This window comes from Ursus americanus, chromosome 17 (assembly GCF_024610735.1).
Source record: "Ursus americanus isolate L20-20 chromosome 17, mUrsAme1.1.p, whole genome shotgun sequence".
NCBI classification, from domain to species: domain Eukaryota; kingdom Metazoa; phylum Chordata; class Mammalia; order Carnivora; family Ursidae; genus Ursus; species Ursus americanus.
Genome location: NC_142143.1, coordinates 23,665,623 through 23,692,743, shown reverse-complemented (window position 1 = coordinate 23,692,743; position 27,121 = coordinate 23,665,623). Strand labels below are relative to the sequence as shown.

General features: G+C 36.2%; 1 protein-coding gene across 1 annotated transcript in view; it reads left to right on the top strand.

Annotated features, from left to right (window-relative positions):
- The window catches only part of CFAP54 (cilia and flagella associated protein 54), a 287,356-nt gene that overhangs the window by 44,572 nt on the left and 215,663 nt on the right, over nt 1-27,121 (top strand). The window contains exons 13-19 of the mRNA XM_045779838.2: nt 1,318-1,452; nt 2,428-2,578; nt 6,412-6,488; nt 12,660-12,788; nt 13,157-13,283; nt 25,609-25,695; nt 25,788-25,909. Of these exons, the coding sequence (XP_045635794.2) occupies nt 1,318-1,452; nt 2,428-2,578; nt 6,412-6,488; nt 12,660-12,788; nt 13,157-13,283; nt 25,609-25,695; nt 25,788-25,909 (828 nt within the window). The remainder of the gene's footprint in view (nt 1-1,317; nt 1,453-2,427; nt 2,579-6,411; nt 6,489-12,659; nt 12,789-13,156; nt 13,284-25,608; nt 25,696-25,787; nt 25,910-27,121) is intronic.

Sequence of the window (27,121 nt, the reverse complement as noted above, 5' to 3'; positions counted from 1 at the left end):
AGGCTTCACGCCCAGTGCGGAACCCAATGCAGGGCTTGAACTCACAACCCTGAGATCAAGATCTGAACTGAGACCAAGAGTGGGATGTCCAACTGACTGAGTCACCCAGGTGCCCCAGGGCAAGAAATTTTTACTACCAGCGTTTAAAAAAAATCATGTATGCCTTAGTTCATTCAATTCAATTCAATAAACCTTTATTGATCTCTGTTATGGTCCCATACAAGGTAATACATATGCAAATTAAGTCTTAGAGCTGCCCCAATGGAGTTCAAGGTTTGGTGTATTTTAATCATAAACTCATTCTCTTTCTAGTTCAGATATAATGAGTTATATTTTTCTTTTGAAAAGAGCCAAATAACTGGTTTGAGAGGAGATGTATTCATTATACTCATGGTATCTATTGATACTCAGTGTGATGTTCTGTTGGTTTCTTCATGTCTCTCTTTCCTCCTTGTTTATATCCTTTCCCAGCTTCCTACTCCCTCTCCCCTTACTAATTCATCCCCCTTCCCATTCTTTATTATTTTAACACAGAAGATTTAAAAAGAAAGTAGTATATACAACTTTCAAATTTGAGTGGAGCTAATTGGCTTACGTAGCTTGCTTAAAAATGTTTGGAACTTTTTGGGGAGGCAGAAGTGGCCTAGAGCATTCATTAAGAGTGTGGACTCTGGAACTAGACTGCCTGGGTTTTAATCCCGGCTTTTCTACTTTCTATTCATTTCATCTTGGGAGAAAAACACTTAATCTTGTGCTTCAGTTTGCTCATCTGGAAAGTGGGGATGATAGTAATGGTACTCACTTCATAGGGTTGTCATGAAGATTAAATAAATTGATATAGGTCTTTGTCTGTCTGGGCTACCATAACAAAAATACCATAGACAGGGTGGCTTAAACATGGAACTCTTACTTCTCATGGTTCTGGAGGCTGAGAAACCCAAGATCAAGGCACCAGCAGATTTGGTGCCTGGCGAGGGTCCACCTCCTGGTTCGTAAATGAGTGTCTTTGCATTGTGTCCTCGGTTGGCAGAAAGAGAGTGACAGACTCTGGGGTCCCTTTTATAAGGGTAGATTTTCGCTCTTGAGGGCTTTACCCTCATGTCTAATTACTTCCTAAAGGCCCCACCTCTCAATATTATCACACTGGGAGTTAGCATTTCAACACAGGAATTTTGGGTAGACACAAACATTCAGTCCATTGCAGTAGGTATATAAAGCTCTTAAAATGTTCTGTGACACACGTTAAATGCTATATAGCAGTATCTGTAAGTGTATCTTACTATTCTTACCAATTTACTTTACCATTTTTGTTTTCAGAATGTTCAGCCTGATAAAGAAATCGTTGTGGACACGATAATGTTCCTATGGCAGAAATGCAAATTAGGAATTCAGAGGATCAATCTGCCCAGAAATGACTACGCAAAATTCACCCAGAAAATCAGTACTAATAAAGTATTTCTTTTTATTTCCTTTCACTTGCATTTTATTATTGCTAATTTAAGTTGTGATGCACATTTCAAATCTAAATTTTCCCTATTTATCCACGTGCATAACTACCGTTCTTTAAATGTGGTGCTGACTAAGCCTTTCTCTAAGTGTATTCCCTGCACTTCTGCAATTTAGTTTTGGGGAGTGGGAAGGTACTTTCTGTTTTGAAAGGAGGAATAAATATAGTGCGTTTAAGGTTACATGAACTTGGGTAAGTTCATTAAGAAGGTTAATAATAGAAAATACAAATAAACAAGGAATTTTAGGGTTTTTTCCTGCAGTAATATCTTTAGACTATTTCAAAGAGCTCTTTCGTGGAAAGGAGAAGTTGAGCAGGTGAATATTATAACCTGGGAACATAGGAGAAAACTTTCTACCAGTAACATATTGGATGTGTTGTACATAGGGTACATGGGCTTGGTTTTACCATGTACTCTGAAAAAGTAATGAAGTGAAAAAGTAATGTTATTTCCTCATTTTAGTTCCCAAAGTGTGATGGCTAATTTTATAGGCTAAGCTTCGGGGGTATGGGCATGAAAGACAGCTTCGAAGGCACCTACTATGGAGCCTGAAACACCTGCTTCCCCTTCACTGTTTTGCAGGACTTTGATATTGTAATCACAGCAGCTGCTTTCTGAAGGGAGAATGAGAACTTTGAGGATACTGATAATCTTTACTGATACGTTAAGAAAAAGATGATAAAATTTCCATTATGGATATAGATATGCAGATTATAAGCTTAGGTGAATCTTGTTTTTGAGTTTATATAAACAGATTAATTAGGATCATTGATGTGTATAATTAAGATATACTAATAAGGGGGTGTTTACCTGACTAACATTTCCATACGTTTAGAAGATGATGACTTCAAGGAAGTCCTAAGTTTAAAAAAATATGACTCTACAATGTAATATACTTTTAATTGATTTTCTCTTTTAGTGGGTTTATCTTCTGTGGCAGATAAATGAAGTAATTCACTGCTATAAAATGGAAGACATTAACGTTGTGGTGGTAGCAGAGGTCACGTTGCGATTAAGTGAAATATTGGAGTTATTAGGAAACCCACGAAGAAAATTTAAAAAATCTCTAGGTAATATAATGAATGAAAAAGTACAAAGTTATTAATGTACAGATGTACATATGAATGTATAAGTATAAATTGGAATACAGAATAACTACTGTTAATGGAAACTAGGAATTTCAGTACTATGCTTCCTTGGTGATTTATGACCAGAGATAGAAATAATAGAGGTTTAACGAAGGGAATGTTTACAAGAGGTTATATGCTCTATGGTTCCGTGTCATGTAAGTGTCGTCTTCCCCTCCCTCATGTATTCCTCGTCTGCATTCCTCATTACCACTCTCACCTCTCTTCTTCTTCCCCATTCTTTCTTTCTACTTTTCTTTCCTCCCTTTTATCCCCGTTCTTCCTCTGCCATTTCCCGATAGAGTGTATGCTGCTTGAAGGAAGAGAACATGTTTCAGTTGCCATTATATTTTGGTGCCCACCTCAGTGCCCCACATAGACTGGGAACTTAAATAAATGTCTGTTGAGTGGATCAGTGTCTTATCCCCTTTTAAATTCTCTTCTCTCTCCTGATTCCTTCCTTTAAAATTTGTTGTCTTCACTTATTTTATTTCTCCTCTTCTTTTTCCCCTTTCCTCTTATCTTCCTCTTTTTTGTTCTCATTTCCCACTCACTCCCTATTCTCTCTGCCCCAATCCCTTTCTGCCAGCATTCTTCTCCTTCCAGAAGGTTCCTTCTCTCAAAGGACAGCCTTATACTCTGACCTTCTTTCTTCAGCATATGGTCAAACCCTTGAACCATCTGTTTTAAAAAGTAACCCGTATGTAGGGAGAAGGTAGGGTTATGGTTATTGGGTGTTTACTTTCCTATTTCAGCCCTCTTACATCGTGTGTATGACATTTGAGTAAAGTAATTATTGTAGTAATTGTTTTTCCAGAGATTCATTAATCTGGCTCTGCTGTTCTCAGTTGTTGAGTGTGGCTTTGCAGATGGAATTTTAGAGCCATGGTTCTCAAATTCTGATTGGCATCAATATCACTTGGGAACTTGTGGAAAATACAAAGGCCCAGATCCTATCCTACTTCATCTAGCTTGGAGCTTTCTAGTCTTTATTAGTTTATCTGGTGATTTTGATATACATCAAAGTTTGATTAAAGGTCTCTGCCTATCTAATACATTCAATGGTCTGAAGTCCTGTTTTTTTAAATGTCCTGTCTTAAAATCCCTTTTCCTTTTTCTAAATTTTTATTATGCAGAATTTCAAATAGAGATGAAATAAGTTACCATGTACCTATTATCCAGTACCAATATTATGAACATTTTGCCAATCTTATTTCATTTCTTCCTGTAGCACATTTTTTCCTCTGGAGTGTTTTAAAGCAGACATTGTGTCATTTCACCAGCAAATACCTCAATGTGTGTGTGTGTGTGTGTGTTGTTTTGTCTGTCTATGTAACAGATAAAGATTTTGTTTTGTTTTACAAAACTATAATGCCATTATTACTATACTTTACAAAATTAGGGGAAAATTCCTATGTCCCTGACTGTATTAAGAATATCTTAAGTTGGTTTGTTCCTATCAGGATCCAAATAGGCCCATACATTTTACTTTCTTACATTTTTCTTGAGTCTCTCTTTCTAGGTGATAACATTTCCTTTCCTCCTCCCCTTTTCAAGCCATTTATTTTTTGAAGAAATTGATTTGTCATCTTGTAGGATTCCCCACATTCTGGATTTAGCTGTTTGAGTCTTCATGGTATTAACTTGTTTCTTTACCTGGTAGTTCGATCTAGAGGCTTGCTTAGATTCAAGTGATATCTTATCAAAAATAATTCCTGCCAATATCTTATTCATTTGGCAAAAATTCTTCATAGGTGGTGCTGTTTACTCCCTGTTGTGTTGAATCAGGAAGCATATAATGCCTAGTTATCCCACATGTAGTGTTGTAAAGACTTACCGGTGAGGTCAGCTTTTGTCAGCCTGACCTTTTTCCTAGGTTGTTTTCCCCAGATGTAGGTTTTTGAGACAAGTTGCTGAGTGAAGTAGTTTATTTGGGATATTATCTAGGGAATCGGGGTGGTGGTGTGGAGAAGTGAGCCAGAAAAGGAAAGGAAGGCAATACAAAGTACAGTAAGTTAAGGAGAAGGCTGCTGTTGTAGGTTTAGGGCTTATTCTCATGAGAGACCTCTAGGAGACTATATAGAACCTGCCCCAGAGAGCTGGGAGGTTGAGATATTTATACAACTTTTATCTATCATTGGTTGAAGGCTAGGAGTGGGAGTGAGAAGCCAGAAAGGGCTTCAAACTTCTATCATTCCTTCTGTACTTATTATATTGAGTTCTTAAGTGAAGAAGTACTTCATCAGCTATTTAGTTACTCTGGCTATTTTTGATTGTGTGGTAGAGATTATATTTGCTAAGTATATTATAGAAATAATTCGAAGCCATAGATGAGGTTAATGTTCTTCCAGAGAAGATTCATGCTTGCTTTTACTAGATGCATGAAGACACTATTACTCCAGGATCCTGTTAGTCCAGCTGGAGAGATTAAGACAATTTGAAGCTGAGATGCTCTCTTGTTGACTTATTTTCCATTTACCCTAACTCTCGGGATGCAGCCCCTTCTGGCTTCTCACTCTTGGTGGCCCCGGTTCCTAATATCTGTTGCTTTAGTTCTCAGCGCTGTCAGAAGCATCACTCAGCTTCTCAGCTTTCCTTTTCAGAATTGACAAAAGTCCTCAGTTGGGAAGGTAGCTCTAATGCCATTCTTTATTCCCTGGGCTCTCTTCCCAAGATCCAGGTGATACTTTTTCTCAAGATCCTGGCTCTATATTTATATTTTCATGATCTTCTTTGCTTACAGATGAAGAAAAAATTTTTTCCAGCTTTTCTAGTGGTCTCTAATCAGGAGAATTTTTCCAGGTTAAACCTGTTATTGAAAGCAAAAGGCCCAATGATTACTTTTTTTTTTTTTTGGTCTATTTCTTATTCAATTTTGTTTTGTTTACTAATTACTTTTGGGAGACTATTGTTTTGTTTTATACTCTGTTTAATTGTAAATTAAATGCAATTTGTTGATTCTTTGCTAAAGTGTTTCATTTCAAAGAACTGATCGATATTGGACCATGGTCCGTTTATAAATAGAAAAATCGATATTTATGTAGAGAGGGGTTGTCCCCATTGAGATATATAAATTCTTATAACTTTTCCAACATTGTTATTATCATCATCTTATTGGCACATAAAATGCAAAGTACAAGTCATTCTTGTATATTAATTATGGCAATCTGATTAAAAATGTTTATTGGACTGTTTATTAAGTAATGGATTATTTAGTTTAAATTATTGAATACATTTTAAAATAGGAAACTAGCGTTGTCATATATTTATAATTTATATTCTTTTAACTCAAACCAGCCTTCTCCAATATTTGTCCAAATTCATAAGGCTTTTATACTGTTTTATGAATGCTTTTCAATGGACTTTATATAGAAAGACCAGTCTCTTTACCGTAATATTACCTTGTTAATAATCAAGATTTTTAATTGTTTGTTTTACTGCAAGATGCTTTTAAATTAACTTATGTAAAGACAAAATGTAATTATATGGAAGAAATAATTTTGTATTTAGTCAACTTCTAAGTGTTGAATCATTTCTAAAATCATGAGTAATCAAAAAGGTAACCAATTTGGCATAACATTTTTTAGGATTATGATTCACTGCTATGTTTACATTTTTTCCTTCCTCCTCTTCTTTCCTTTGGTCCTTCCTTCTTTCCCTTTGTTTTTTCTCTCCTTCTCTCTTCTCTTCTTCCTACTTTTACCCCTTTTTTCTCTTCCTATTCATTCTTCTCTTCCCTTCCTTCCTCTTTCATTCCTCCCCCCCCCCCCCCCCAGAGATACCTTTAAGGAAAGGAACCGGTGAATTCTTTGGGATTTCGAAAGGGAACATAGAGATTCTTCCAATATTAAAGGTATTGCAAAAATATTTTAGAAAATACGGTTAAAAACATGAATTTAGATTTTCAAATAATATTAAATTTGTAATTATGTAATGGTTAATTATAGAAATAATTTTGAATATTTAATATTTGAGAATTTATAGTTTCTACATACATTGAAAACTACAGGAAACATTTTCTACCTTTTGCTTTTACTGTAGAAAAAAAAATCCCAATTAGCTTAAAAAAATAACCTGGTAAACTATCTTAAAAGGATTTGTAGTTACATTACCATTGATATTTTGAATGTGTTGTGATTCATAGACTCATAAAGCAGAGAGGTCCTGCTCAGCACATTCCTCTGGCAGATTCAATGAGTTATTACCTGTTGAAAATACACTTAGAACAGTCCCTGGCACTGGGCAAGTTCTTAGTGATTGTTACCTTAAGAGAAGAAAGGGGGTGAGGGAGATAAATAGCTATTCCTCTTCTTGGTTATGTTTTTCTTACAATATTTGAATTATTTCTGTCCATCAAAGATTGTGTTGTTCTATAGATCTCAATGGGAGTCTAGGAAACCATGTCCTAAATGTTATGAACACTCTTTTATTTATAGATCAGAACTAGAATAACATTTTGTCAAGTGTGTCCTATGTGATGCTAATAATATGTTGCAGAAAAGGATGCCAGAGTCAAGTAACTGTGGGTGACTTTGGATTAAACACAACAGGTTATTTACTATAAGACTTCTCAGAGGCATTCGTTTGCTTATGAGCATTGTGGTTTTCCAAGAAGATATAGAATACCACATATTCTGTTATTTGAAAATAAAGCCCATTTTACCCCCTATGGAATAGCTACTTAGGACATTAGTGCTTATGGACTACTGTTGAAAACTACTTTTCTAGAGAGGAAGTTAGTGATCTATATTTTTGTTTGCCTGATCAATTCAAAAACTATAATTTTAAATTACAAAAGTTGTATTAACATTAGAGGATATTTTGAGGTATAAAAAGGAAAAATCTGCAATTTCACTATATAGACTGAAATGCTATTTTTTAATATCCTCTTCTAGTCTTTTTTATATTTTTTAGCATAGTAGCTTCCTTATGTTTTTTCCTAACATTATTTCAGTGGCACTTTTCCTGTTGCTAAATGTTAATACTCATAATTGCCATATTTTCTCTGAAAAATCAATTTAAAATATATGTGCTAAATTATAAAGAATGTTATAAGGAAGACCGACCCATTTTCCCTTAAGAAACAATACATTATTAGTACAGTTGAAACTCCTCCACTAACCCCTTTGATCATATCACCTTTTCCCCTGCCTAGCAGTAACTGGTATTCTAAATATAATGATTATAAATTCCAGGCATACTTTCATTACATATTTGTGTATTCCCAGGAAGTAGGGAGCATTGCTTTTAAATTTATAAATATATAAATATATAATATATATATATTGCTACTACATCTAACTTGCTCAAGGTTGCATAGTAAGTGGATTTGAACTTGGGTGTATTGCCTTCAATATCCAGGCATTTAGTCACTATGCTATGTTGCCTTTTGATTTAAAAAAAAAAAGTATCTTCAGGATACATGTATAAAAGATATTTTTCTAATGCTTAAAATATGCAAGTCCTATAACTGGGTACCAATCAAATATCATGAATATGCTGGGGGATCATTCTGAATTTACTTTCTTCTAATTATAGATTTTAGGGAATGCAATTTTGAGTTCTTTATGTAGTATTGTGTCTTAAGAGAGCTGGAGTTGAGAAATCTTAAATTGGGAACAGTATGTTTGAAATTCACAAGAGATTGAGGAGGCATAATAGCTGTCTGCCAATGGTTTTTGCAGGGATCACTTATAGTGCTTGCTAAATATACAACTTCCTATTTCCCGCTTTAGGCATATTGAATCATAATTTCAGTTGTGGGGGGACGCCTGGGTGGCTCGGTCGGTTGAGCATCTTCCTTTGGCTCAGATCATGATCCCAGGGTCCTGGGATCGAGTCCTGCGTTGGGCTCCTCCTTGCACAGTGAGGAGCCTGCTTTTCTCCTTGTGCCTGCCGCTCCCTCTGCTTGTGCTCGCTCTCTCTCTCTCTGACAAATAAATAAAATCTTTAAAAAAATAATAAAAAAATAAGAAAAATAATTTCAGTTGTGGGGTCTTAAATGTTTATAATTCTAGATATTTTCCTTTTAAAATTCCCCCGGGTAGATTCTTTTTTTTTTTTTTTTAAGATTTTATTTATTTATTCGACAGAGATAGAGATAGCCAGCGAGAGAGGGAACACAAGCAGGGGGAGTGGGAGAGGAAGAAGCAGGCTCACAGCGGAGGAGCCTGATGTGGGGCTCGATCCCATAACGCTGGGATCACGCCCTGAGCCGAAGGCAGACGCCTAACCGCTGTGCCACCCAGGCGCCCCTCTTTTTTTTTTTTTTTTTAAAGATTATTTATTTATTTGAGAGAGAGAATGAGAAAGAGAGAGAGAACAAGAAGGGGAAGTGGCAGAGGGAGAGGGAGAAGCAGGTTCCCTGTGTGGGCTTGATCCCAAGACCCCAGGACTGTGACCTGAGCCCAAGGCAGATGCTTAACCGACTGAGTTACCCAGGTGCCCTCCCCAGGTAGATTCTTAAGGAAACTAGAATTTCAGAATGACTGGCTTAGTGGGCCAGCACTTATTCTCTGACGCTTCATAGGGCAGGAATAAGAATAGTAGAAGTTACAAAGTGCTAGATTTTGGCTTCAGGTGGAAAATTTCTGGCAAGTAAAGCCACTAAGTAAAATGAGTTTCATAGGAGGTGGCAGTTTTCCCAAATGAAGAATCTGAAGACCATTTATGAACTATTGTTACTCTTAGTTAAATTAGAAAAATGTACCCTTTCCTTGATATGATTTATTGCCATCTGATGGGAAATTGCTAAAATAAATATACAAGTCTGTGATGATAACAGCATGAATGGCACCCCCTAAAATTGTGTAATAGGCAACCTGCCCAGCTGTACTGTGACATATGGTAGATGTAGTACAGGTGGTTCGTTGGTGTGACCTAAGGGCTCAACAGTTGGTTGTTGGAAGACCCAGAGTTGAATCTTGACTCTAATATTGACTGTGTGATCTTGAACAAATTATTTCATCTGTTTGAATATAAGTGTCCTCATCTGTAAAATTATAGCAATAGAACCTATTCTACTGGTTTTATTTAAGTTATATAGTTTAAATGAGGTATTGGTATTTATTTATAGTTTATAGTTTAAATGAGGTATTATTAAATGAGGTTTATAGTTTAAATGAGGTATTATTTTTATGTAGAGCACTGAATCTTAACTTAGGGTCTCAGACCCGTCTGGAGGGGGGTGAAGTAGAGAGGAGGAGTGAGAATTTATTGTAAGGGGAATACAAAATTCGTATGCTCACCTATTAGCGATTGTAGGTGGGATAAATGATATATCTTGCATATATTCTTGCAACTATTTTAAAAAATGGGGTGTTTGTTGTAATCACATTCAAAGCTTATTTAAAAGTTTAACTGTATACATAGCAGCTAGTTCTTTCAAAAAATGTATTATAAAATTACAATAATTAGTAGGTATCTACCTCATAGGATAATGGCAATTAAAAAATTAGTCCATGAAAAGCGTTTAGCCCAGTATCTGGAACATATGACAATAACAAAGATAACAAAGGTGATAGTGATGGTGATGATGTTGATGATAGAATGTAGGTGTGTGTGGGGGAGGCTCTTTGAAATTTTTTGGTGTTAAAAAGGCATCCTTAGAGACTTCTGTTTCTAGCAAAAGGGCACACCAGGTGAGCTGCAAACCCTGTTGCTGCAAAGCACCTAGAACTTTTGGACAGAATTGAACACGTATCCTCAAGCACGTTGTGGAGCTCACAAGAAAGTAAGATAAACTCCAGGGACCAAAATAGAAAGGGGAACTGAAAACTAGCACGGTCATTTTATGAGTAGATTCTTCAGTTGGTTGATGGGCTCAGTTACATAAAAGCTCAGATTAACAGCCATCCCGTGACAAGATATGAAGCTTGGGCACATGAAATGTGGGGGTTTGGAACTGAGACTCACACATTAAAATTACGACCTCCAAAAGACCACATTCTAGAGAAGGGAGACCAGAAAAAAGACCCATCTGCCTATTTGTATGGGGAGGTATCTCCAAATGGGCACTGGAGGTGGGCGGGTAGGAGAGTCTTTCTTCTTAATGATTTATAATCGTGGGCATCCCTTCACGTAGGTCTGTTATTTGAATTTACATTACTTGAGTTGCGCGAGAACCTCCCTGAGCCTGTGATTCTTGAATGGAGATATATATCTATATATCTCTGAATGGATGTGTGTAATCAAATCATGTATATTCCAGGAATGCAAGGATGATTTAACATTAGAAAATATAATGCAATACGCCACATTAGCAGGTGAAAGGAAGAAATAGGACTACCTCACTAGATAAAAAGATGCAAAACAGCATTTGACAAAATTCAACAACCATCTTTAAAAAATAACTCTTAAGTCAGGAATAGAGGAGAACTTCTATATCCCACAAAGGGTATCATTCAAAGAACTATAATGAATGTTATACCTATAGTAAAAGATTAAAAGCAATCCCTTTATACTGAGGTAACAACATAGGATATCTGTCATTCTTCTGTTCAACATGTCCTAGAGGTCTTAGACAGTCAGCTGAGAAAGAAAGCAGAAAAAAAGGCATAAGGACTATAAGCCAAATACCAACCTTGTCTTGATCCACAGACTAGTACAATGCATTACACATTTTTAGTAATAGCATTCTAAATGCCTGCCCATCGGTAGAAGAGTGGATAAATATATTGTGACATATTCCTCAGCATCGCACCATTTCATTGTGGCTGTGAGGATGCATGAATTAGTGTGGGCTTGAACTAGAGTCAGCTTAGCCTCATTGCTCTTCCCGTCTTTAGTCACCTTCATGTCACAGGGAAAAAGCTGGAACTGCTTTTCCCAGCATCTCATTTCCACGTGGTTCTAGGTTAGTCTTCCAGTGAGGGGCATTTGCAGGAATTTATAATGAAGCGAAGACAGAGTTCTTATTTGGCAGTGGCAGATGGAAGAAGTTCATTTACCAGCCGTGCTGAGCAAGCTCGTGCAATTCACTTGACTCCGTGTGGCAGACACTTGTGGCTGTTGTCAGCCGCCTCCTTGATTCTTAGATTCACAGAGGCTTGTACATGCAGCCAAATTGTCACTGGCAGCTTTCTTGGCCTTTGTTCCCCCGTGCCTTCCAGCAGTGATAGACACTTTTAATTCTGTGTATCAAATCCCTTTCTGCTTAAGAGTATCTTGAGTTGTTCTGTGTTCCTAACCAAACTCGGACACATTGAGTTACATACACCAGCATGAAAAAGTTGCAACAATATGTTTGAGTGTATAAAGTGAACTGCAAAATTTTCTGACAGAATTAAAAAGTATGCAAGTAATATTGCATATTGTTAATGGATACATACAAATGTAGTAGAAGTTAAAAAACACATAAAAGAATGGTAAAAACCAAAGCACAGTGGCTTCCTTTAGGAGCAGAGCAAAGGATTGTTGTGTGGACAGTTCTAGAGAGGATTTCAGTTATCTGCATGTATGTGTTTGCTTTATCTCCTAAAAATTTTCTGGAGAAATATGGGAAATTTGGAAGTTTGAACAAAGCTGGATGCTCTTTATATTATTTTCTGTATTTGTCTCTCTGTGAGAATAATTAGAATAAAAAGGTATTTAGTTTTTGAAATCATGGTATACACCATTGGATTTGATGGCCTCTACATCTAAATTTCCAGCTATGAGATTTAAAAAAAACTGATTTTCAAAATGAAGTGTGTGAAAATGACAAATTATGTGAGTTATATTTTAAAAATTTACCTATACATTTGGTACAGTCAGAATTTTGAAAACCATAAAAGGAAGATATATACATGTTTATGAAAAGATTAATTTATATTTGGAAAAATGACTTGTATTTATTATTTCACTTTTATCAGTAGCACTCCACATTTAATCAAAGACACATACGCTTAGTAAAAAATATAACATCGTTGGTATTAGACTATTTAAATTTGTTAGTTGGTTTGAATTATTGAAAGAAGTTTGAAAGTGTTGTATATGATTTTCCCTTAAGTGTTATTTTTCTGTTTTGTTTATAAAATTACTTTAGAAGAAACCTGTGGAACAGTTATTTTTGGCTTATGAACTTCTTGACAAAGCAATTGATGGAATAAATTTGAATTGCATGTTAACTACTTTGCCAAATGGATCATCAGTGATTGACCATTGCTATGCCAAGGTAAATGGGAAACTGTTACATGAGATTAAAGTGTTTGTTACTTAGCTAGGAAGAGGGCTGGCTTTGCAAGTAGATGAGTAAAGCATGGCTTCTGGTGGCTTTGCTCTCTTAGGCCAGAAATCTATTCCCCTCTTCCCAGAAGAAATCTAGGAGAGTGAGGAGTCTTTAAATTTGTTATTGAAGAGGCCACTGGTGAACTTGAAAAGGAGGTTTATTAACATGTGAACCAGATTGCAAAGAGTTGAGAAGTGAGCAGAATTTAATGGCTTAGAGTAAAATGATAACTTGAGTGCTAATAGGCTGGAGTTATTTTTAGTATGTTTTTATAACTGTAGTTCTTTTTTGTTTTTACTTCAATGCTACCAAAGTACACCCAGGATGTAGATGGAGACATTTGCAAACCAGTCACAGCAAATACTTTCATGATGGATTTGCATCTTGAACTAATTCAAGCCCAGCACCATATAGCTGTTGTGCTTCTTGACCAATTGCAAGGTAGTAGTGATCAAAGCAAATAATTTGTTGTGCATCAATCTTAAGATAAGTTCAAGAATAGTAAATAATTTGTAAATTATGTTCTTGTTGATGGAGTGTTTTCCAGATAAATTTCACATTTTTGTTTTCTTTTCCCTGATTAATATCAATAGATAACCTTTCATTATTGCTTTATATCTGCATAGCAAATCAATTAGTATACTTCTAAAAAATTAATGTTTGAGTTACAGTAAATTATTGATATTTTGTTAATTCGATCAAGCAAATATAATTATTGAGTGCCTACTAAGATTCAGGAACCATATTATGTTTGGTATAAATAAGATACAGTTTCTGATTTTGAGCTTCTAGATAAGTAAGCCAATTGTAACAGTTGAGATTAATAAATATAACAGAAGTGGGCTCAGAGTGTCTGTTGTGGGCACACAGAAGAGGAGTATCTATAGTAAACAAGAGTCAGGGATGGCTTCCTGGGAGAAGTAATAGTTGGCTAGAAGGCTAGAAAATATCTTTATGAAGAACAAAAAGGAAACAGTCATTTGGATAGAGAAAATAGCCTTTAGCAAGCTGGAAAGCAAACAATTGCGTGGTGCGGTTTAGGAAGCGCTGGAATTCTCTTACGGCTAGAATACAGAACACACATGAGAGAATGACACAGATAAGCCTAGCAATGTAGATCACAGTTAAATCTTGAATAGCTAAGGGGCTTATATTTATCCTGGAAGCTATTGAAAAACTTAGAAAGACATCTCTGACAGTAAAGTCAGAGCACACATGACTTGGATCTAAGTTCTTTTGGCCTGATTATTAGATAAAGAGTTCGAAATATATTTTTTTAAAGATGCCAATAGTAATACTAGTGTGCATACAGATAACACATTTACTTGATTTTCAAAGTAAGATTTAACATCATTATATATATAAATTGAGGTTAAATTTTGCTAAAGCCAAGTTACTCTTGGCAGGATTATATAGCCAGTATTCATTTAACAACTACTCCATTATAAATTACTGACTAATTATAGAATAGTACTAAGTGTTCCAGCCTAATACTACCTCTGATTTCTGTCTAAGCATTCTGATTTGAAGGGATACAGGCACCCTGCTGTTTATAGCAACATTATCAACAGTAGCCAAGTTATGGAAAGGGTCCAAATGTCCATCAGCTGATGAATGGATAAAGAAGATGTGGTATATGTATATAATGGAATATTACTCACCGATAAAAAAGAATGAAATCTTGCCATTTGCAATGACATGGATGGAGCTGGACAGTATTATGCTAAGCGAAATAAGTCAGTTAGAGAAAGACAAATACCATATGATTTCATTCATATGTGGAATTTAAGAAACAAAACAAATGATCATAGGCGAAAAAAAGAGAGCAACAAACCAAGAAACAGACTTAACTATAGCAAACAAACTGATGGTTACCAGAGGGGGGATGGATAAGAATGGGTTAAAAAGGTGATCGGGATGAAGGAGTGCACATGTTGTGATGAGCACCTGGTGTTGTTTATAAGGGTTGACTCCCTAAATTGTACACATGAAACTAGTAGTACACTGTATGTTAACTAACTGGAATTTAAATGAAAATCTAAAAAAAAAATGAAGCATTCAGATGTCACATCATATATACAACTAAATACATTTAATCAAATGCTAGTTAATTAATATTTGAGTGCAAACTTTTTTCCCCAGGTTATTGAGATATAATTGACAGATAACATTATGCAAGTATAAAGTGTACAAATGTGTTGATTTTATACACTAATATATTGCAAAATTGTTACCATCATAATGTTAGTTAACACCTCTATCATGTCACATAATTGCTATTTTTTTTTTTTTTGTGGTAAGAACACTTAAGATTTACTCACTTAGCAACTTTCAAGTATATACTACAGTATTATTAACTATAATCACCATGCTGTACATGGGATCCCTAGAACTTATTCATCTTTAAAAAAATTTTTTTACAATAATATTTTTTTATTATATTATGTTAGTCACCGTTCAGTACATCCCTGGTTTCTGATGTAGAGTTCGATGATTCATTAGTTACGTATAACACCCAGTGCACCATGCAATAGTGCCCTCCTTACTACCCATCACCGGTCTATACCATTCCCCCCCCGCCCCCCTCTGAAGCCCTCAGTTTGTTTCTCAGAGTCCATAGTCTCTCATGCTTCATTCCCTCTTCTGATTATGCCCCCTTTCTTTATCTCTTTCTTCTCCTACCAATCTTCCTAGTTCTTATCCTAGAACTTATTCATCTTATAACTGGAAGTTTGTACCCTTTGACCGACATCTCTCTGTCTCCTTCCACTTCCCCTCTAGCCCCTGGTAGCCACCACTCTGCTCTTTGTTTCTATGAATCCAGCTTTCCTAGATTCCACATGTAAGTGATATCATACAGTATTTGTCTGACTTATTTCACTTAGCGTCATCCCCTCAAGGTCCATCCATGTTATTGCAAATGGCAGGATTTCCTTCTTTCTCATGGATGAATAATATTCCATGATATATGTGTATGTGTATATATACACATTTATACATATATGTATATATATGTTGATGGACATACGCACACACACATATACATATATGTATACATATGTATATGTATAAATATATATGTATACACACATATATACACATATATGTATACATATGTGTATATATATATGTATGTATATACACACACACACACGTCACCTATTCTTTATACATTCATTCATTGGTAGATACTTAGGTTGTTTACATTATCTTGGCTCTTGTGAATAATGCTGCAGTGAACATGGGAGTGCAGATATCTCTTTGAGATCTTATTTTCATTTCCTTTGGAGATACACCCAGAGGGGGATTGCTGAATTGTATAGTAGTTCTATTTTTAATTTTTCAAACAATATTTATTTATTTATTTTTACAGAGGAAAGGGGGCGAGAGATAGAAAGAAAGAAAGTGGGAGGGGCACAGGGAGAGAATCTCAAGCAGATTCCCCACTGAGTGTGGAGTCAGATGCTGGGCTTGATCTCAGGACCCTGAGATCATGACCTGAGCCAAAATCAAGAGTCAGACGCTTAACCAACTGAGCCACCCAGGTGCCCTTACTTTTAATTGTTTGATGAACCTCCGTAGTGTTTTCCACAGTGGTTGACCAATTTCCATTCCCACCAACAGTGTGCAAGGTTTGTTTGTTCCACATCCTTGCCAACATTTGTTATCTCTTGTCTTTTTGATGATAGCTATTCTAACAGAAGTGAAATGGTAACTTGTGGTTTTGATCTGCATTTTCCTGATGATTAGTGATTTTGAGCATCTTTTCATATACCTGTGGCCATTTGTATGTCTTCTTTGGAAAAATGTCTATTCAGTTCCTCTCTCCATAGTTTTTGTTTGTTTGTTTGTTTGTTTTTTACTATTGGGGTTGTCTGAGTTCTTTAAATATTTTGGATATTAACCCTTATCAGATATATGATTTACAAATATTTTCTTCCATTTTTGTAGGGTACCTTTTCATTTTGTTGGTTATTTCTCTTGTTGTGCAGAGCTTTTTTATGTGATGCAGTCGTATTTTACTAATTTTGTTGTTGTTGTTATTGTGCTTTTTACTGTGTTTTGTGTTGTTGTTATTACTTGTGTCTTATCCAAAAAAAAAAAAAATAATTGCCAAGACCAATGTTAAGAAACATTTTCTCTCTGTTTTCTCCTAGGAGATTTATGGTTTCAGTTCTTATGTTTAAATTTTTAATCCATTTAAAGTTAGTTTTTATGAGTGGTATAAGACAGGTCCAATTTCATTCTTCTGCATATGGATATTCTGTTTTTATAACACCATTTATTAAACAGCCTGTCTTTTCCCCATTTAGTATTCTTCACTCCATTGTCTAATATTAATTGGACATATATGTCTGGTTTTGTTTCTGGGCTCTTGATTCTGTTCTGTTAGTCTGTGTGTCTATTTTTATGCCAGTACCATACTATTTTAATTACTATAGCCTTGTAGTATAGTGTGAAATCAGAAAGTTTGATATCTTCCCTTTTGCTCTTCTTTCTCAGGCACTTTTTTTTGGGCAATGAATGGATGCTGAATTTTTATTACTGAGTGTGGGTAGAGGGGAGGGATGTCTTATGCTGCCATGATGCTGACATCACATCTCTGTCCTGTTCTTCTTTTATCTAGAATAATAACTCTCATTTTTTCCTTTTATGACACATTTTTGAGGCTCTGTTTCTAGAGCATTCTACAATCTGAATTTTCCTAGTAGTTTCTTCTTGATTACATAGGTGATGTTGTATAGATCCCATTGTATCACATTAAGCTGCACATATTGTTCATTTCTCCTATGATTGATGAGGCAAACTGCTTTTGTTTTGTTAAGCTGATGTCTGCCAGATCTCTCCACTGTAAAGGCATCTTTCCCTTTTTATAATGAAAAAATAATTGGTATGTCAAGTGACGCTTTGAGATGAAAAAAATATCCTATTCCCCAGTAGATTTTCACTCAATGGTTTTAGCTTCCATCGGTGATCCTTCTAGAATTAATTATTACAATGGTTGTGCACAGTGATTTTCTAATTAAACTATTCCTGCTAAATTTATTTACTGACCTCCTTTTGTAAAGAAGAACTGTCCCTATTTTGTTACTGTCTTTGTTCTGTCAGTTACTGTCATTGTTCTTCTGATGTTCAAAATCACACATTTTGCCAGTGGGAGGTCTCAAACTGGATTCTGTGTTTTTTGATATGTCCCCATTTTTCTTTGAGCATGTTTTTGTTCATTGCACAACTAAATGTTCTAGACTCACTATATGCGTGTGTGTATATATATACATATATACATATTGCAAGTTCTTTCTGATATTGCCAATTCAAAGTCCCAACACTTTGAAAATCCAAAGTTATACATTTCATTTTTGTATTTACCCTCTCTTGTGTTGAGAACTCTGGTTCCCAACAATATCGATGTAATAACTCATTTGCTTTATCCTGCCATATTAACAAAGTACTTTCAGAATTATTAAACTAATACCACCATTAACAATTAACCTACTAAATAAATTTAGTCTTTCTTTGCAGTTCATTATGTCTTTAGAATACACCACACATTAAAGAGCTGTGTTCAAATTTACTTGAATTAATTTTATTTTTTGTATGGTTAAGTTTCCATTTGCTATATACTTAGGACCACTTGTTTGTATTTGCATTCTGTTTATATATATAAAATTTCCTTTTTAAAATTCTTTTACCCTTTTATAGTTTTCATCCTTTTACATTTTATATTCAACATTTATACTGTTTCAAAGACTGTTTCTCAAAAGACCTGCTGGTTATAGAGGGAAGCAAATAAAAATGAAAATATCTCTGTGTCATCATTTATAGTTTTTCACTGAGGCTATGTAGAATAATAACCTTGAATATTCTTTGATTTTAAAATATTTGGATTGGAAATGTATTTCCAAATGTGAATGGCATTTATATGTCAGGTTTTCTTTAAGAAAACTAGTCTATAATTCTCATTTAGTAACTATATTATCTTCTGTAGTGAAGTGGGGTCCGTTTACTTATAGAGTTACTAACTAGTTCATTCTGTAATTGTAATCCATAAATCTTTGAAGGCCAAGTGATCCTCTGAATTTTTATCAGAGACTATTTGACACTACTGATGGTAGACTTGAGCTCAAATTTAAATGGAATTAGTTATTATTCCTTTGCTGTATCTCTGGGTCTCCTTGATGTTTTTGTCTGCTTATTGAACTATCACCCTAGCACAGATCTTCACTTTTTTCCACCTTTCTTCACTCTTGCATGCTGCTGCCAGACTAATGTTATGTAAGTACTGTTTTTGTTATTTTTTAATTTTTCATTTATTTTTTATTTTCGAGGGGGGGAAGGGCAGAGGGAGAGGGAGAAAGAGAATCCTAAGCACGCTCCATGCACAGTGCAGAACCTAACACAGGGCTCGACTCATGACCCTGAAATCTTGACCTGAGCTGAAATCAAGAGTCAGACGCTTAACCGACTAAGCCACCCAGGGGCCCCTTTTGCCATTCTTATTTGAGAACTTTACCGTGGTTGCACGTTGATGAGAGTGGTATTAAATATGGCTTACCTATACTGGGCATTCAGAGTTTTCTTGCAGTTTCATCCTTATCTCCAACGATCGTAATCATGAGAGCTATCAGTTAATTAGCACTTATAATACCCCAGGTACTGAGAGAATGATGCATTACTTTCTGCTTTGTGTTGCTGTCTCCATGCAGATAAATTCCCTTATTCTTCACCATTAAAAAAACTTTATATCCTTTAATGCTGTCTGCTGGTATTTTTTTGTCAGTCAATCATCATCCTGTGGCATTAGCACAAATAATTAAACCTCAATGAAAGGGGTTTATTGTAAGGTTACCGTAGGGACCTTTGCATACCTCCAAGGACAGAAACAAAATATTGCGAAGCCTCTTGAGGACCAGACCTGGAAAATCAACAATCAGTGCAACATTCTCCATCTTCCTGGGCCAGTATACTTTTATTCTCTTCTCTATCATCTTCTCTTTCCTGGACCACCATTATGGTCCATCCCAGCTGTACACCAAGATCTCTCACTATCCATAGTCAACTGGCAATAATTTGTGTGTTAGTTGAAAATGTTGAAAGAGGAGAGTGGAGGTCTTCATGGGGTACTCTGAGCTCTTGCAGGGATCATGGATGAAGCAGTTTGAAAAAGTTTGTAAAAGGGAAAGTGAACAAAAGTAGGTTGGATCCTATTTATAAGCTTTCAAGATGATTTTATTTAAGATGAGATAGAAAATCAAATATGTTTACAACTTAATTTTTAAAAAATTTTATTTAAATTCAATTAGTCAACATATAGTATAACCTTAGTTTCATATGCAGAGTTCAATAATTCATCAGTTGCATATAACACTCAGTGCTCATCACATCACGTGCCCTGTTTAATGCCCATCACCCAATTACCCCATCCCCCCACTCACCTCTACTCCAGCAACCCTTGGTTTGTTTCCTATAGTTAAGAGTCTCTCATGGTTTGTCTTCCTCTCTGATTACTTTCCATTCAGTTTTCTCTCCCTTGCCATATGATCTTCTGTGCAGTATCTTATATTCCACATATGAGTGAAACCATATGATAATTGTCGTTTTCTGATTGACTTATTTCGCTCGGCATAATACCCTCCAAGTTCCATCCATGTTGATGTAAATGACAAGTATTCATCTTTTCTGATGGCTGAGTAATATCCCATTGTATATATATATATATACCACATCTTCTTTATCCATTCCCCTCTGTTGATGGACATCTCTGCTCTTTCCACAGTTTGGCTATTGTGGACATTGTTGCTATAAACACTGGGGTGTAGGTGCTCCTTTGGATCACTACATTTGTGTCTTTGGGGTAAATACCTAGTAGTGCAATTGCTGGGTCATAGGGTAGCTCTATTTTTAACTTCTTGAGGAACCTCCATGCTGTCTTCCAGAGTGGCATTCCAGCTTGCATTCCCACCAACAGTGTAAGAGGGTTCCCCTTTCTCCGCATCCTTGCCAGATCTGTTGTTTCCTTACTTGTTAATTTTAGCCATTCTGACCAGTGTGAGGTGGTATCTCATTGTGGTTTTGATTTGTATTTTCCTGATGCCAAGTGATGTGGAGCATTTTTTCATGTGTCTGTTGGCCATTTGTATATCTCTTTTGGAGAAGTCTGTTCATGTCTTCTGCCCTTTTCTTGATTGGATTATTTGTTTTTTGGGTATTGAGATTGATAAATTCTTTATAGATCTTGGATACTTGCCCTTTATCTGATATGTCATTTGCAAGTATCTTCTCCCATTACGTAGGTTGCCTTTTAGTTTCGTTGACTGTTTCCTTTGCTGTGCAGAAACTTTTTATCTTAATGAAGTCCCAATAGTTCATTTTTGCCTTTGTTTCCCTTGCCTTTGGAGACTTGTCTAGCAAGAAGTTGCGGTAGCCAAAGTTGAAGAGGTTGCTTCCTGTGTTCTCCTCTGGGATTTTGACGGATTTCTGTCTCACATTTAGGTCTTTCATCCATTTTGAGTCTATTTTTGTGTATGGTGTAAGAAAATGGTCCAGTTTCATTTTTCTACACATGGCTGTCCAATTTTCCCAACACCATTTTTGAAAAGACTATCCTTTTTCTTTTTTAAAAAAAGATTTTATTTATTTATTTGAGAGAGAGAGAGAATACAGATGGAGAGTGAGAGGGAGAAGCAGACTCCCTGGTGAGCAGAGAGCCAGTTGTGGGACTCGGTCCCAAGACCCTGATATCATGACCTGAGCCGAAGGCAGATGCGTAATCAACTCAGCCACCCAGGCACCCGAGACTGTCCTTTTTCCATTGGATATTCTTTCCTGCTTTGTCGAAGATCAGTTGACCATAGAGTTGAGAGTCCATTTCTGGCTGTCTATTCTGTTCCATTCATCTATGTGTCTGTTTTTGTGCGAGTACCATACTGTCTTGATGATCACAGCTTTGTAATAGAGCTTGAGGTCCGGTATTGTGATGCCACCAGCTTTGGTTTTCTTTTTCAACATTCCCTGACTATTCAGGGTCTTTTCTGGTTCCATACAAATTGTAGGATTATTTATTCCAGCTCTGTGAAAAGTGTCAATGGTATTTTGATAGGGATTGCCTTGAATGTGTAGATTGCTCTATGTAGCGTAGACATTTTAACAATATTTATTCTTCCAATCCGTGAGCATGGAATGTTTTTCCATTTCTTTGTGTCTTCCTCAATTTCTTTCATAAGTGTTCTGTAGTTTTTAGAGTACAGATCCTTTACCTCTTTGGTTAGGTTTATTCCTAGGTATCTTATGGTTTTTGGTGGAATTGTAAATGGGATCAATTCCTTAATTTCTCTTTCTTCTGTCTCATTGTTAGCGTATAGAAATGCAACTGATTTATGTGCACTGATTTTATATCCTGCCACTTTGCTGAATTCCTGTATGAGTTCTAGCAATTCTGGGGTGGAGTTTCTTAGGTTTTCGACATAAAATATCATGTCATCTGAGAAGAGTGAGAGTTTGACTTCTTCTCTGCCAGTTCGAATGCCTTTTATTTCTTTTTGTTGTCTGATTGCTAAGGCTAGGACTTCTAGTACTATGTTGAACAACAGTGGTGAGAGTGAGCATCCCTGTCGTGTTCCTGACCTTAGGGGAAAAGCTTTCAGTTTTTCCCCATTGAGAATGATATTCGCTGTGGGCTTTTCTTAGATGGCCTTTATGATATTGAGGTATGTTCCCTCTATACCTACACTGTGGAGAGTTTTAATCAAGAAAGGATGCTGAATTTTGTCAAATGCTTTTTCTGCATTAATTGAGAGGATCATATGGCTCTTGTCCTTTCTTTTATTAATGTGATGTATCACGTTGATTGATTTGCAGATGTTGAACCACCCTTGCAGCCCAGGAATAAATGCCACTTGGTCGTGGTGAATAATCTTTTTAAAGTACTCTTGGATCCTATTGGCTAGTATCTTGGTGAGAATTTTGTCATCCGTGTTCATCAAGGATATTGGTCTGTAATTCTCTTTTTTGGCGGAGTCTTTGTCTGGTTTTGGAATCAAGGTAATGCTGGCCTCATAGAATGAGTTTCAAAGTTTTCCTTCCATTTCTATATCTTGAAACAGCTTCAGAAGAATAGGTATTAGTTCTTCTTTAAATGTTTGGTAGAATTCCCGTATGAAGCCATCCGGCCCTGGACTCTTGTTTGATGGGAGATTTTTGATTACTGCTTCAATTTCCTTGTTATTTATGGGTTTGTTTAGGTTTTCTATTTCTTCCTGTTTCAGTTTTGGTAGTTTATAAGTTTCTAGGAATGCATCCATTTCTTCCAGATTGTCTAATTTGTTGGCATATAGTTGCTCATAGTATGATCTTAAAATTATTTGTATTTCTTTGGTGTTGGTCATGATCTCTCCTCTTTCATTTATGATTTTATTTATTTGGGTCCTTTCTCTTTTCTTTTTGGTAAGTTTGGCCAGGGGCTTATCGATCTTATTAATTCTTTAAAAGAACCAGCTTCTAGTTTCATAGGTCTGTTCTACTGTTCTTTTTGTTTCTGTTTCTGCTCTAATCTTTATTATTTCTCTTCTCCTGCTTGGTTTAGGTTCTATTTGCTGTTCTTCCTCCAGCTCCTTTAAGTGTAAGGTTAGTTTATATATTTGAGACTTTTCTAGTTTCTTGAGAAAGGCTTATATTACTATGTACTTCTCTCTTAAGACCGCCTTTGCTGCATCCCAAAGGTTTTGAACAGTTGTGTTTTCATTTTCATTTGTTTCCATGAATTTTTAAAATTCTTCTTTAATTTCCTGGTTGACCCATTCATTCTTTAGTAGGATGCTCTTTAACTTCCAAGTATTTGAGTTCCTTCCAAATTTCCTCTTGTGATTCAGTTCAAATTTCAAAGCATTGTGGTCTGAAAATATGCAGGGAATAATCCCAATCTTTTGGTACTGGTTGAGACCTGATTTGTGACCCAGTATGTGATCTATTCTGGAGAATGTTCCATGTGCACTTGAGAAGAATGTCTATTCTGTTGCTTTAGGATGGAATGTTCTATATATATCTGTGAAGTCCATCTGGTCCAGTGTGTCATTCAAAGCCCTTCTTTCCTTGTTGATCTTCTCTTAGATGATCTGTCCATTGGTGTGAGTGGGGTGTTAAAGTCCCCTACTATTGTTGTGTTATTATCAATGTGTTTCTTTAATTTTATTATTAATTGGTTGACATAATTGGCTACTCCCAAGTTAGGAGCATAAATTTTTATAATTGTTAGATGTTCTTGTTGGATAGATCCTTTAAATATGATATAGTGTCCTTCTTTATCCCTTACTATAGTCTTTGGTTTAAAATCTAATTTGTCTGATATAAGGATTGCTACTCCAGCTTTCTTTTGATGTCTATTAATATGATAAATCGTTCTCTACCCCCTCACTTTGAATCTGGAGGTGTCTTTGGGTCTAAAATGAGTCTCTTGCAGATAGCATATGGATGGGTCTTGCTTTCATCCAGTCTGATACCCTGTGTCTTTTGATTGGAGCATTTAGCATATTTACATTTAGAGTAACTGTTGAAAGATATGAATATAGTGCCATTATATTACCTGTAAAGTCACTGTTTCTGTATATTGTCTCTGTTCCTTTCTGGTCTATGTTACTTTTGGCTGCTCTCTTCGCTTGTAGGATCCCTTTTAATATTTCTTGCAGGGCTTGTTCAGTGATCACAAATTCTTTCAGTTTCTGTTTGTCCTGGAAGCTCTTTGTCTCTTCTTTATCTAGCCTTGCTGGATAAAGTATTCTTGGTGGCATATTTTTCTCATTTAGGACCCTGAATATATCATGCCAGTCCTTTCTGGCCTGCCAGGTCTCTGCACCAATCTTCCCCAGGAGAAGGAGGGTGGGGTCTCACCGGGGCTCTGGTGTTTGCTGGGCCCCTGCTCTGGGAGCAGTTGCTCAATCCTATGTGCACTCGCACCCTCTCCTCCTGGAAAGGAGGAGGGTTGCTTCTTTTGTTGGGCCCCTGATTGGAGAGGTGGTCCCCGATCTTGCCACGGTTCATGGTTTATTGCAACACCTAGCTGAGAGCCCACTCCAGGGCTTGCTAATTGTAGCCAGCTTCCCTGCTCCAATGCCTGGGAACTCTACCACACTATGGCACCCCTGTTCTTTCTGTGACCCTGACCACACCGTCCCACTTAGGATTCTGCCCCGCTTCACCACATGAGCACATTTCAGGCAGGGATGTTCCTCACAGGAGCAGACTTTTAAAAGTTCCGATTTTGCATTCCATTGCTGTATCACTTTCTGGTAGCCAGCTTATGGAGTTTCCCTCCCACCGTGGTTTATCTTCTGGTATATCCCCTCAGATTCACTTCTCTGCACTTCCTACCTTGCAAAAAGCGGTCACTTTTCTATTTGTAGAATTGCAGCAATTCTTTTCTTAGATCTCAGGTTGAATTCACAGGTGTTAAGAATGATTTGATAGATATCTAGCTGAATTCAAGGTCAAGGGACCAGACGAATCAAGGGTCCCCTACTCTTCTGCCATCTTCCCTCCCCATCTATAATTTAAATATTTTTCATGTCCTCAGGCATACTGTAGCAAATAAAAGAATTTGTCAATAAAACTGCATTATAGTAGATTTGTTTGAATTTTTATCTGTTAATGAAAAAAAGCTGATATATGAGAGGAAGCAATAATTTTACAAATAGTTACCCTTTAATGTTTAAAAAATATTTCCTTTCTTAGACACAAATCTAATTGTAATGGCAGTCTCCTCTTCCTTCTTCAGTTTTGCAGACTCCAACTGTTAGCAAACATAGATCTACCAAAGGTCCAGAAAAGCTAAAAGAACCCAGAAGCATTGACTGTTTTACAGGTAATTAAAATTGGGATAAACTGTTTTTCTGAAAACTTTGAAAAATAGTTTTCATGTTTCTCTTTTGATAAAATGTTTGTTTTCTGTTTCAGAATTGAGTGTACTGAATAAAATAAGGAAGAACAAGCTATCCAAAGCAATTTACTTGATGCAGAAAGCTCTTCTAATATTTGAGAAAGATTCAGCCTCTACATCTTCACACAACTTTTTGATGGTAAAAACATGCCATTCCTTTTTTCAGTCCTGACATAACCTTTGTTAAATGATTGATTTAGTTCACTTTGCTAAAAATAATGTGTTGCCCTTAACAGTAGATTATGAACTTTCAGGTTCCCTATATCTAGTCCTCTCTTTGAGTAGAACAATTCCGAGCAGGGAACTAACCTATATAAACAGTCCTGAACTCTTCTGAAATGAGAGATCCTCTCTCTTTTTTCTCTCTCTGTAGGGTCAATTTATATTGGAAGCCAAATAAAATCAGAAAAAAGGATTAAAAATGAGGGAAACTATAGAGCTTAAGTGACACTATGCTAGCATAATGCATTCCTTGCTATGGAATTAAAATACTTCAAGCCCATTGGCTCAGATGCCTTCTCTGAGATGGATATTGCTAATTTGTATCTTACTCTGGCCTGGAAATTGTTCTGTGTTCTTACCAATTCATTGTATGTTGATTTTACAATTTAAATTCTTGAGGGTAATCACATTTCAAGCTAGAGGATTTTTAATAATTTTGTCCATGTGTATTACCCATAAAACTTTGATGGTATTGGCTAAGTGAATGGCACATGGTGAAGTAGAGAATAATGCTACAAGTAGTTTAGCTGATAAGAGAAAGAAAGAAATAGGTCAAAGCTAGGGAGAAGACACAGAGTTTAAGAAGAGTTTAAGAGAAAAAGTTCTGCAGATTTATATAAGGCGTATGAAGAGCCAGAAGAAAAGAGAGAAATTGAAGGTATGAGAGAGGTTAATAGAGCACAGTCCTATTAGAAGAGGGAAGGAGATGAGATTGAAAACACAGATAAAGTGGTTCATCTTTAGTGGAGGATAGGCTACAGGGCAGACTCCTCATCCTCTGATACAAAAGGGAAGGAGGAACAGATTGATGTAGATTTGTGTAGGTCTATTGGTGTGGAAGCAGAGAGTTGAGTTTATGCCTTCCTATGTCAATCATCTGATAAAGTAGGAGGCAAGGATATCTGCCAATAATGGAGAGCAAGGGTGGACAGTTGGACTGAGGAGAGAGAAGATGGTTAGAGAGTGGAGTGGAATGGATGAGGAATGGATTAGGGAGCCAACAACAAAGTTGAAGGACTGGCTAGCACAAAGTTCTAGCTGAAGTTGAAGACCATGAATTTATACTGGGCCCCATCTGCGTGGTGGTATGGCATTTCCCTGGGGTAGTATTTTTAGAAGCTGTGACAGC